Raw genomic sequence first — 12,672 nt, forward strand, 5'->3', positions numbered from 1 at the left:
GGGCCACGTTGCTCCAACCTGTGAAAGGAAGCAACTTTCTAGATGGAAAACTTTCTGTGAGTCTGCAGGAAGCAGAAGCCACTCACGGGTTGGTGTCTGGGGGAGGGGGACGGGAGGGTGGGGCAGGGCTGCAGGGAGGGGAGGAGGAGGTCACCTGCCTCTCAGGGCGGGACCACGGGGTCCTTAGGGGAAGGAGGGAAGGGAATCAGGGCTGGGCGGGTCCCCCTGTGCCCGCCCCTGCCCGCCCCCAGCCCTGCCTTGCAGGCCCTGCCCACTGTCTCCTCAGGGCCGCAGCCTGCTGCCCCGTCCCGTCCCCTTCCTTGTCCCATCCTAGTTCCCATCCCCTGGCGCAGGTGACCCTGCCTGGGTATGGCCGGGCTGGAGGTCGCCACGCTGACCCTCACGCTCCTGGAGGTGGCCCTGGTGGGGGCGGGGGCCCAGGGGACAACCCACAGGAACCCTGACTACTTGGTGCAGGAGAGCTGGAGTCCGGAGCCCTACTCGCACCCTGAGCTCTACTCTCCACCGCCCCCAGAGTCTGGGGAGGAGGGGGAGCAGGAGCCCCGCCCTCCGGGGCCCAGGCCCCCCAAGAAGCCCACCAAGCCCAGGAGAGGTCCCCGGAGGGAGAAGCTGGCTCCAGAGACTCCGCCATCAGGTGGGTGACTTCAGCCCTGGTCAAGCCTCTTCCAGCAGCGGCCCCTGGAACCCAGGGGGACAGCTGGTGGCCGCTTCTCTGTCCCCAAGCTTGGGAGTGGTCCCCAGCCTCTCTATCCCGACCCCCTCTCCCCCACACACACACAGAGTTGCAGGGCTGCATTCCCTGGCTCTTGGGAACTCCCCCAAACTTAAGCTTGAAGAGAGGGTATAAGCCCCAGAATAAACGGAGCCCTGTGGTCAGGAAGCTTCCTGGGGGAGTTGGGTCCCTGTGCCCCAAGTTTGAGTCACCGTGCAAAGAAGTTTTCTGCCAGCCACTGTCCCCCGGCAGACGCCCTCCAGAGGCGTTTTCTGAAGAGGCAGTTTCCTATCTGGCTGGGAATGACTGGTCTGCTTTGGCAGCAGGGCAGCAACAGGGAAAATAGGGTGTCCCCCTCCCCAGCCCCCTAGCTGCTGCCACCCATTGCTGCCCTGCCCCGTAGAAATCACTCCCACCCTGTTTGGAAAAGGCGGCTTCCTTTGACTTGCTCTAAAAGATCTTTGCTTCAAGTGCAGGAGGCTGGGGTCCCAGAGTTTGCAGACTGGGGAGCAAGCAGGGGTATGGCCACGCTTCTTCTGGGAATGACATCCCTGCTGGTGGCAGCTAGGCACAGCTCCTGGCCTACCAGGAGCCTCTTTTGTTTGGCTAAAGGGCTCCTGGGAAACCCCAGGGGTGGAGATGAGGACAAGGCACCTTGTGGACCCCTCTCTCCAGCCAGTCTGCATGAGGGTGGGAACCTGGGGGCCACTCCTGCCAACTTTCAACTGTGGGCAGCTCTGAATTGGCAGCCTTCCTGTGAGCTGAGCCAGCTGGCGTTTGTTTCTGACCTTTTGAGGTGGGGGGCTATGGGGCTTACGAGGTGTAAACACCACAGTAGTTTAGTGACTGGAGCTGGGACAGTGTCTACTGGGACAGACAGGAGTTTGCCGCACAGCTGTCCTGGTGGGTGTGTCTTTTATTTTTCTTTCTCTTTAAAAACAAGCGAGGAACCTGCACTTTGGCGATTTGAGGCACTCACTCAGGGCTAACCCGCTACCTTAGGAAATCGGAAAATCTTTTTCCTGCGTTAAAAAAACAACTCAGAGCCTTTTTTGTTTGAATCAAATTTGCTTTTTTAAAAAATGCATCTGCTATGTGATTAGCCCCGTGCTGGGTGTGGCTGGGGGACACATTTGTTCTGCTCTGGTCTTTCCTGGGGGGGCTTGCAGAGGGGGCCCTCGGAAGCTGCCCCAGACTGAGTGTGAGCACTGCGCTGGACACCCCCACCAGGATGTCAGCACTGGGCCCCCTAGACCGCAGGCTCTTCTTCTGCCTCCCTGCACCACCTGTTACAGTAGCTTTGCAGGAGAACCTCCCCTTGAGTCCTTCTGTGAAATGTCCTTTCCTTCCTGGGCCCTTCTTCACCAAGAACCTGCTCAGCTCCAGGTGGAGGGCAAGGTGGGGGGAGGGCAGAGCCAGACTCACCCCCACAGAAGGCACAGAAGGTGGAGACATTTGACAAAGGGCTCACAGGGGTCCTGAGCTGCCGAGCCCCCAAATTGAAAGCAAGTTCTTGGAAAACTGTGCTTCCGTCCTGTCAACAGGGCTTATGTGGATGACAGACAAGGTGCATTTAGCTCAGGCTGCCAAGTTCTGTGCCTATATACATTTTTCTTTTTATTTTGGTGTTTGGCCAGTGGAACCCTCCACCCTGAATCCTATTTAGAAGAGGTTGATTCGTGGTCCGGGAGGTGGTGCAGTGATAACGCTTTGGACTCTCAAGCGTGAGGTCCTGAGTTCGATCCCCGGCAGCACATGTGCCAGAGTGATGTCGGATTCTTTCTCTCTTCTCCTATCTTTCTCATGAATAAATAAATACAATCTTTAAAAAATGAAAAAAAAAGAAGAGGTTGATTCAAGATTCCCCTTGTTTGGGGATGTCAGTGGTCATTTGGGGGCTGTGAAATGTGCTAAGCAAAAGGTCAATGATTCCCCCCCCACCCCAGTTTTCAGTGATGGCTTGGTTTTGTGAAAAGACCATTAGACTCTCCTGGCTGGATGAAGGAGCTCTGGGACACGGGTGAAGTGTTTTCAGTGTCAGTTTGAGGACCTGTCTTCATTGGTCGGAGGACCACGCACGGATGGTAGAGGAGGTACAGGGAAACCTCACGTTCCAGATTAGTTGGCGGGATCTTGCTTCTTTTAGCACAGAAATCATTCGAGGTGTTAGCCTTTAGGGGATATCGTAAAAGCCACAAACATATCAATCAGTTAAATGAAAATGGGCTTTTATTGCTTTAGAGACGGTGAAAACCAGAAATGTCCCTGATAACTGCTCATCCATGCTGGTGCCTTCCTCCTTCGCTTCCTCCTCCTCTTCCTCCTCCTCCTCTTCCTCCTCCTCATCTTCCTTCTCCTCCTCTTCCATCTCCCCCATCTCCCTCCACCTCCTCCCCTCCCTGCTTCTGGTATTTATGGCCCGTAGTCAGATGTCCTTCTCCTGTCGCATTATTTGCCTTTCATTCTTCCTTTGGGTCACTTTTTCTTTTCTTTGTTGCTTGGTGCCAGGAATTCTGGGAAATGTAGGTTTTGCTCCAGGATCGAGAAGCAGAGGTAACAGCCTGGAAGTGGCCCACAGAGGAGGCTCTGAGAGGGCAGGGAGGGACTGGGCTTAGGGAGGAGAAAGACTGCTCCAGCAGTCATAACCAGCCCCACCGTTTATCAGTTATTTACTTCTACAGCTTTGGCTTTGCAGATGATATAATAGTTCCTGGTAGGGTATTATTTTCCCTTTGTTTGTTTCTCACAGAAACCCTGCTCAGTTCTGGATTATGGCGGTGCTAGGGATTGAACCTGGGACCTTCGGTGTCTTGGGCATGGAAGTCTTTTTTTTCTTTCATCTTTTCTTTATTGGGGGCGATTCATGGTTTTACAGTTGGCAGTAAAATGCAGTAGTTTTTACATGTGTAATATTTCTCAAGTTTTATTTTCTTTAATTAATTTAAAAAAAATTATCTTTATTTTTTGGATAGAGAAGGCCAGAAATTGAGATGGGAGGGGGAGACAGAGAGAGGGAGAGACAGGAGATGCCAGTAGCACTGCTTTACCATTCACAAAGCTTTCCTCCTGCAGGTGGGGACTGGGGGCTCAAACCTAGATCCTGGCAAATTATAACATCACCCAGCCCCACATTTCTCAGTTTTCTGTATAACACTCTAATCCACCACCTGGGTCCTCCTCCACTATCATGTTCCAGGGCCTGAACGCTCCCCCATCCCAGAGCCCTTTCCTTTGGAGCAATACACCAAATGCAGTGACATGGAAGTCTTTGCATGACCATTGTGTGGACTCCTCAGCTCTGAAGTCTTGTCTTAACCCTATAGGCCGGGTTTCTGGGGAGCCTGAGACACCGGGGATTTGATCTGCCCGTGACCCGGGGTTGACCTGTGACAGGTGTGCTGTGAGTGTCCTGTGCTGGCCTCCTCCTGGGGTGGCTGGGACCCTTGGATCTGCCCAGAACTTTGTGCTTCACCCTGAGTAGCTGATAGGCTCCCAGAGAAACAGAACTTTGGTGTACTGAGCAGATGGGGAACCTCAGGACATTTGTTGGAAGTTTTCATGTTGGAATGATTATGGGCTCACAGGAAATTGCAAATCTAGGTGAGTGACAGTCCCTCTCCCTAAATGATGTCTCTGGAACTGCAACACCAAGTCTCTCTGCTTTGGCTGTGATTGTCTTTGGGGTCAGAGGTATGTGTGTGTGTGTATGTGTGTGTGTGTGTGTGTGTGTGTGTGTGTGTGTGTGTGATCCAGTAGATTGTCAGTGTTCAGCAATTTTCCCTGTACCCTCTGGAAGCTGCGGCCATGTTCCTTCCAGAATCACCTCTACCCAGTGTCAGATGTCCTGAGCAGAGTCCCCTCTGTCTTCAATATTAGCACGAGGAAACTCACAATAGTAGCAGAGGACAGACAACATCACTTACTCTACATAGGATTGTTTTTATATGCATGTGTGTGTGTGTGTGTGTGTGTGTATGTGTATGTGTGTGCATGTGCGTGTGTACACGTGCACGCTTCTCTGCATTTAAAAAAATTAGGAGTGATTTAACACTGACTAACAAGGTTGTAAGATAACGAGAGCACTTCTCTGCAGTTTTATCTTGTACTTGGATTTCTGGAACGTTCCATCATCAGGACGCTGGAGTCTTTCTCTGAGGTCAGGCAGCACCCAATCTTAATCATATAATCTCATTTATTTATTTGAGGGGCAGCAAAGCGGGGACTTAATGAGTAGCTCACGTTACCCCTAGCTGAGTTTTCTTGATTTTTCATGGAGAGAAAGAGATATGAGGGAGGGAGAAGAGTCAGTGAGGAGAGGTGCCATGGTACCGCTCCACCATCTCTGAGCTCCCGTGGTGCTGTCCATAGTGCTCCCATGTACAGCTGGGGCTTGAACCCAGGACCTAGTGCACAAAAAGGTATGTGTTCGGGAGTCTGGCAGTAGCACAGCAGGTTAAACGCACGTGGCACAAAGCATAAGGACTGGCGTGAGGATCCCGGTTCAAGCCCCCAGCTCCCCACCTGCAGGGGAGTCGCTTCACAGGCGGTGAAGCAGGTCTGCAGGTGTCTGTCTTTCTCTCCCCCTCTCTGTCTTCCCCTCCTCTCTCCATTTCTCTCTGTCTTATCTAACAATGATGACATCAATAACAACAATAAAAAGGGCAACAAAAGGGGAAATAAATACATTAAAACAAAAAGCTTTTTTTTTTTTTTTAAAAAAGGTATTTGTTCTATCCACTGAGCACTGTCCTAAGCCCAAGCCTATATATGCAGAATTGGAAGGAAAATAAGTGATCAATACACACAAATAATTGTAGATTCAGACAACAGACTTCCTGGGCTCTGCTCACACACTCCACTGATCGGTCCCCCCCTCAAGACTGCTAGAATGTTCCTCCTTAGAGGTCCTGGAAACTTGCCTGTCTCCTGTTCCTTTCACTCAGCTCTTTCCAGATCTCTGTAGTGGGGATGCTTTGGGGTCCAGCCAAAGTCTCCTTGTCCCATGGTGAGGACTAGATCTCAGAGGTCATAATGGGGGTGATTCAAAGAATTTGGGGTGAAAGTATTTTGTGTCACTGGTAAAAACTAGAGAAACCGGGTCTGTGCCTAGTTTCTTTTTTGGAGAATAAAACAGAATGAAGAAATAAACTATAGTTATCACCGAAGAAAGAAAGAAAAGAAAGAAAGGACAAGAGAAAAAAGGGGAAAATGGCCACAGGGGATCCTGGTAGCAGACACTGAGCTCCAGTGATAACCTTGGTGCCAAAAAACAACCACCAAGATGGTAGCAGAGCTCACCTTTCCCCTCTGGTGGCAAGAAGAAACACAGAACTACTGCGCGAGACTTTAGGCAGGTGCTGGCGACCATTTCTTCCTTCTCTGCCCTTTGGGTCTTGGTTTAAGGGGGATCCTCAGAACTGTTGGGGTTTCCTGTTGGTTTCTCCCCACTTGTATGTTGTCTGTCATGGGAGAAGGAGCCAGGCTTACTGACCAGCACTCACACCGCCCTGGTCCCCATCCTGGTCCCCATCCGTCCAGGCCTGGGGAGTCTGCAGGGTGGGCCTCAGTGATGATGTTTGTTTGTACGTCTGGCCCTGGAATGAGCGAGTTTTCACTTTGTGCTTTGCTGAGCTGAGCTCCAGGCTGGGGGGAGGGGGAGTGAGTTGTCACTTGAGCAGATTTGGTTGTAAACAAAGCCCTTTCTGTGTCTGAGGTTGGAAACCATGTGCAAACTCAGTTCTCTCTACAGAATGCCGGCAGCCTTGGGCCTCTGGACTAACAGGAATGTGGGGGTGCAGCTGGTGTCTGTGCCTATGTCAGCAGCATCATGGGCCTGAGGAAAAAAGTAAGCGATCATATAGCCAGGGAGACAGCACAACTGACTTTCATGTCTGAGGCTCACAGGTCCCAGGTTCAAACCCTCTGAGCACCATAAGCCAGACTTGAACAGTGCTTTAGTATATATGTGTGTGTGTGTGTGTGTGTGTGTATGTGTATTTTGGTGACATACAGGAAGCAGTCTCTAGATCATGCTGTGAGATTCTCTGTTCAACAGCCACATCTAGGGTTCCATCCAGATGGAATCCCCTGTAGGTTTCCTGGGGAAAGGATGCAGCTTTCTAAAAGGAGAGTGTTCCGTGTGCACCAGCCTTCAGAGACACCACCTTTCTTTCCAGAAGCCTTTCCAGGGCTGGCTCTGGAAGCGGGCAGAACCCCTGCCAGTGCCCAGGATTCCAGAGACTGGCTTCTGTGCCTGCAGAATTGTGGGGAGACACTCTCCTGATGGTGAAACTGGATCGGATGCTATAGTTCTTAAAAATAGCCCTGTGCCCTCTCTGGCTGGGCTCTGGGGCTCCCTTCCTTCCTTCCTTCCTTCCTTCCTTCCTTCCTTCCTTCCTTCCTTCCTTTCTTATCTTTTATTTATTTATTATTGGGTAGGGACAGAAAGAAATTGAGAGGGGAGAGAAACAGAGAGACACCTGCAGCCCTGCTTCATCACTTGTGAAGCTTTCCCCCTGTAGGTGGAGAGCAGGGGCTTGAACCTGGCTCCTTGTGCCCTGTAATGTGTGCGCTCAGCCAGGTGCGCTGCTGTCTGTTCTTTTTTTTTTTTTTGTCAAAGAGACAGCACTGCACTGTCTACTCCCAAGGGGCCTTTTCCTATTTAGACTTTTCCCCTTGGCCACCCCTCCCTCCCAGATGTGTCCCTATGCACACACTGTGACATTCTAGAATGTTCTAGAAAACTGTGATGATTCTTTATCCTGGTGCCTCCAGATGGTATTTCTGGGGAGCCCCAACTACCTGGTATATATGTGGGCAGGTCTTTGTCAGGAGGGTCCCCTTAGCCAGAGGAGGAGTTTCAGGGGAAGGGATTGGGGCGAGGGGCAGGGGATGGAATCTGGCCCTGGAGAGCCCTTCCAGGGAGCCTCAGATAGACGGCAAAGGCATTTTCATATGGGGCCTGTGTGGGGGCTGCTACTGTGGGCTCCCTGTTGTGTGAGCAGAGAGAATGGTTCCTGCAAGCTTGGAGGACATCTGTTTGCTGTCCTCCACCAGGAGAGAACATGAGGCCCCTTTGGCAGTGGAGTTTGCCGACTTCTGAGGAATCTGGTTTGTCAGGCAGCCCAGATGGAGAGGTGGATTCTGTTGTCTTTCCCCCCTTCCCACCACCCTATGTCACCTCCCTGCTGTGACAAAGGGGGGGACCTCAGAAGCCTCTCAGCTGTGTCTGTGACCTCAGGTGGGGTCTCTTCACCGTCTCTGAGACCCCTTGTCCCTGGTGACAACCTCCTGCCCTTCGAGGAAGGACCAAGATAGGACCTGAGGGCCTCTGTGAACTGCAGCCCTTCCTCAGTGCATTTTAAGTTCCTTGTCTGCCCAGTGAGGTGGGGGCTTTGTGGTCCAAGCTGGAGACCCTCTTCCTGGGGAAGAGGAGACTGGCTTCCCTCCCCTGGTCACCACAGGCCTGCGTCTGACATCTGGATAGTGTTTCTGATGCTGAGGCGGGTCCCCTGTCTCTCCTTTGTACTGAGCATGGATGAGTGAGGGGCCAGCCCAGGATACATGGTGGTGACACTCTGAAGCCTGGTCCTTGGTCCTTCGGCAGAGCTGGGGGCCTCACGTCTCCTGGAGAATGTAGCAGAGGGGGCAGGGGAGATCTTGGCTGCCGTCTCTGCTCTCCTGCTCCGGGGGGTCTGTCCCCACCTGCACGTCTCTTCCCTTGCTCCCCCCCCCCAAAGAAGCCAGACTCTACAGCTGTCCTCTGACAAGAAGTCAGTCAATCCCCAGACAAGGGTGGGTTTGTTTTGGGGGGCATATGTTGGAACACAGGGGAGTCAGTTCAGGATGGGAGGACTCCAGGTTAACTCCCCAGGGGAATCCCAATTAGAGTATTGGGGGTAAGGGTATATGGCCAGTGCATAGAGAAAGAGGGTCCCCCAGTTAGCACAGGCTGAGACCCCCAGTCAGAGCACAGAGGGCTTGTGACCCAGCCTCCCCCCGTCGACTCAGCATGTTGAGCTTCACATGTGGAGAGCAGTGGCCCCAATTAGGGTGGTCTGCCCTCCCCCGCCCAGCTCCAGGGGGACTGAAGTTTATCAGCTGTGCAGGCATCTTGGGAGGACAGTTGAAGGTGGGGGTGTGGGGGGTCCTGCTGGTGTCTCACAGGGCAGCCCTGACTTTAGCTTCAAGGGGATGGGTGGGCAGAGACTGTCTTGATCTACATGTAGGATGTGGGCAGCCAGGAGGAGGATTTCAAAGCACATCTGTCTTACATCTGGGCCCTTCTAGAAGCCTGGTGCTAGTGGGCCTGTGGATGGACCCACAGAGGGTCGGGAGTCACAGGCGGGGCCTGGATCTCATCCCTGCCCTCCCTGGAGGCCCCGAGAGTCTGTCCTGGCAGTCAGAAGGCCTGGAGGGCTGCGGTGGGACATTCCTTACCAGGACTTGGGCTTTTTCTCTCCCCACTGGGCCATCTTGCTGCCAAAGCAGACTCCATGGTCTGTGCTGTGCCACTCTAGTGCGTCCCACAGCCAAAGTCTCTACAGAGCCAAGTTGGGACTCTCAGGGGAAGAGGGACCCTGTGACATTATCCCCATGGGCCAAGGGTTAAGATGGCCTCAGGACTGGTACCAGGGCTTGAGGTCAGGCCTCCCCTGCTGACCTTTCTGACCACGGGGAGTTGTTCAAGTCTTTGTTCCCTGGGGGACTTCACTTCAGGATTTTTCACTTCCCAGGAAGGACAAGAAGACTCCCCGCTGACCTCTTCCAGGAATGTTGCAGTGGGCTTGGCCTGGGCTGGGCTGTGGGCTCTTCCAGGTCTGTCCCCCACCCCCCTTGACTTAAGGTTTTCTTGTAACTGTCCCTTTTCTGGGTGAACATAGAACAGTCTGGAATAGCTTCATTCTTCTTCTTCTAGCGTTTGCCCTTCTTCCGTAGCCAGTCAACAGCATCAGGTTGGGCCTGATGTCAAGTTTTGAGACCTCCTTTGAATCTGGAGAGGTGGCAGTCATTGACTATGTGGGTCATAGTCTCTCTGGAGCCTCAGGGGCAGTTTGGGTCGTCTCTGGCTCCCCAGCGATGGAACATAGCGGCGCACCGGCCATGGCCTGTTCCATAGCGATTGAGGAGGACCCAATCATAACGTGCTAGGTCAAAGCCGGGTTGACGCTTGCATAGCTTCATTAATCAGTACAATCAGCTGGACCCCCCCCCCCTTTGGACACAGAGAGAGACTTTGATAGAGAAGGGAGGACAGAGGTGGACCAAGAAGAGAACCATTCATCTGCAGAGCTACTTTTCTGCTTGTGAAGCTTTCTTCCTGCAGATAGGGACTGGGAACTTGAACCCAGGTCTTTGTATCTGGGAACAGGTGCATTCAATTAGGTGTGCCTTTGCCCAGCCTCTCTGATAGACTTTTTCTTTTCTTAAAGATTTTTAAAAATATTTATTTATTTCCTTTTGCTGCCCTTGTTGTTTTACTGTTGTAGTTATTATTGTTGTTGTTATTGATGTTGTTGTTATTGGATAGGACAGAGAGAAATGGAGAGAAGAGGGGAAGACAGAGAGGGGAGAGAAAGATAGACACCTACCAACCTCACCGCTTGTGAAGCGACTCCCCTGCAGGTGGGGAACTAGGGACTCGAACCAGGATCCTTACACTGCCGGTCCTTGCAATTTGTGCCACCTGTGCTTAACCTGCTGTGCTACCGCCCGACTCCGAGACTTTTTTCTTTTCTTTTTTTTTTTTTTGATGCTTCAACTTCTTATTTATTTTTTTTTACAGGGTACCAGGGAATGAAGCTAGGTTCTCACACTCCACTGAGTCCTTCTGGACCCAGATTCTACACTTTTTTTTTGGTGGGGGAGAGAAAGAGAGAAAGAGAAAGGGAAAGAGAAAGGGAAAGAGAGGAGAGACACCACTGCACTGCTCCATCACCCTTGGAGTTCCTCTGGTGCCAGGCATGGTAATCCCATGTGGTGCTGGGGACTCGAACCCAGGGCCTTGAGCATGGTAAGGTGTGTGCTTGGCCATGTGAGCTGGCTCCTGTCCCTCAGCTTACTTTTAAAAGTCCAGAGTGTCATTGTTCACAGACTTCCATATCACAGGTGTTGCCAGAGTCCATCAAAGGGAGTAACACCCAGTGGGGACTGAGCCCAGTAGAGGGTGACAGCACAGGCTTCCCAGTGCAGCAGGGGTGAGGGTGCGGGAGTGGTGGTCTCTGATAGGTGGAGGATGGAAGGGCAGAGGGCCCATCCCGGTGGGCAGGAAGCTGGGGCTGCAGACTGGAAGGAGGCTGGTGTTTCTGGGGTGGGGGGGGGGAGCAGGATGGGGTGGCTGCTCTGGTGAGGTTGGGGAAGAGACAGGAAGAGCCTGGGGGCACAGACACTGGCTGCACTGTTTGCATACAAACAGTGGGATCTTGAGCTCAAAGGGGGGGGCTGCATTTGGGGAAGGGACCCACATCTGGTGATTCCTGCGGCCCGTGGGAAGCTGGCCCAGGTGTGGCTGTACGGGGCTTAAGAGGATAGGCTATTTATATGCTTTTTAAAATTATTATTATTTTATTTACAAAAAGGAAACACTGACAAAACCATAAGATAAGAGGGGTACAATTCCACACAATTCCCACCACCAGAACTCCATATCCCATCCTGTCCTCTGATAGCTTTCCTATTCTTGATCCTTCTGGGAGTATGGACCCAGGGTCATTGTGGGATGCAGAAGGTGGAAGGTCTGGCTTCTGTAATTGCTTCCCTGATGAACGTGGGCGTTGGCAGTTTGATCCATACTCCCAGCCTGCCTCTCTCTTCCCCTAGTGGGGTGGGGTTCTGGGGAAGCAGAGCTCCAGGACACATTGGTAGTGTTGTCTGCTCAGGGAAGTCCGGTTGTCATCATGTTAGCACCTGGAACCTGGTGGCTGAAAAAAGAGTAAACATATAGAGCCAAAAAACTTGTTGACTAATCTTGAACCTAAAGGCTGGAAAAGTTCATATGAAGAGTTGGGGGGGGGGTCTCTGTTTTGTAGATAGTAGTCTTATTTTAGTTGTATTCCAAAGAGCCCATGGCTATACTAGTTTTTTTTCCCCCTGAGCCTGATATTTGATATGCAGGTGGATCCAAGTTATTGTCTAGAGAGATGATGTCATGGCTGGAAAAAGGACTAGAAAGCTGGATCAGGGAAGAGAGTAGCTCCCTAATATGGTCCCATAGGACCTTGGCTTCAACTTGGATCAATAGCGGCAGAGAATGTTCCATCCTCTGAAGGGAGGCTGGACAACATACTCTATGCTACGCCTGAGGAAGATGGATCCTGGTATTGGGGGAAGCTTGGAACTTTCCTACTCATGACCACAGAATGGGAGCTCAGACCTACAGGGATGCAGAGGTCACATAGGCTCCTAAGCTGAATATGGGCCCCAGATCACATCAAATCGATGGGGTTTACAGTCAACAATATTTATACCCCTTTCCCTGTTCACATGCTTTTGAACCTCTCCAGGACCTTGAGGATTCTCTCTCCCCATGCTTTCTCTTCCGTCTTCACTTCTGGATGATTTCTACCTCATAACTTAATAAAATAAAAGAACTTTGGAATCTGCGTACCTGTCATGGAGTGTTATGTTGTAGTTCTTTTCAGAGGTCCCACAATGAACCCACATGGGAGGGAGCTGGGACAGCCCCAGTTAGCCTCTCCCCGCCCCCCAGCAGCTAGGCCTGAGCAGCCTGTCTTCCTGAGCTTCAAGAAGGATCCCTCCACTTGGTAGAAGCAACTGCTCACTCTGTTGGTACCAAGCCTGGGTCTTGGAGAGCAAGGGTAGGCAGAGCCCTGCATTGAGGGGGGCAGCTGCCTGCCTCTTCTGGTGTGTGTGTGTGGGGGGGGTGGTCCTGGAGCTCTGCTTTGAGCCCCAGTGGGGGTAAGTTATCAGCTGGGGGTAGT

At 52.1% G+C, this 12,672-nt stretch overlaps 1 protein-coding gene across 2 annotated transcripts in view; it reads left to right on the forward strand.

The window, feature by feature from the left end:
- Window positions 1–267: 267 nt before the first annotated feature.
- The window catches only part of CPXM2 (carboxypeptidase X, M14 family member 2), a 98,768-nt gene continuing 86,363 nt past the window's right edge, over window positions 268–12,672 (forward strand). Inside the window, exon 1 of one of the 2 annotated variants that reach the window (XM_060171115.1) lies at window positions 268–655. In XM_060171115.1, the coding sequence (XP_060027098.1) occupies window positions 370–655 (286 nt within the window). In that variant the 5' untranslated portion in view covers window positions 268–369. The remainder of the gene's footprint in view (window positions 656–12,672) is intronic. The other variant, XM_007519681.2, reaches the window with a different exon arrangement.

The sequence above is a fragment of the Erinaceus europaeus genome, chromosome 14 (genome assembly GCF_950295315.1).
Source record: "Erinaceus europaeus chromosome 14, mEriEur2.1, whole genome shotgun sequence".
Lineage (NCBI taxonomy): Eukaryota > Metazoa > Chordata > Mammalia > Eulipotyphla > Erinaceidae > Erinaceus > Erinaceus europaeus.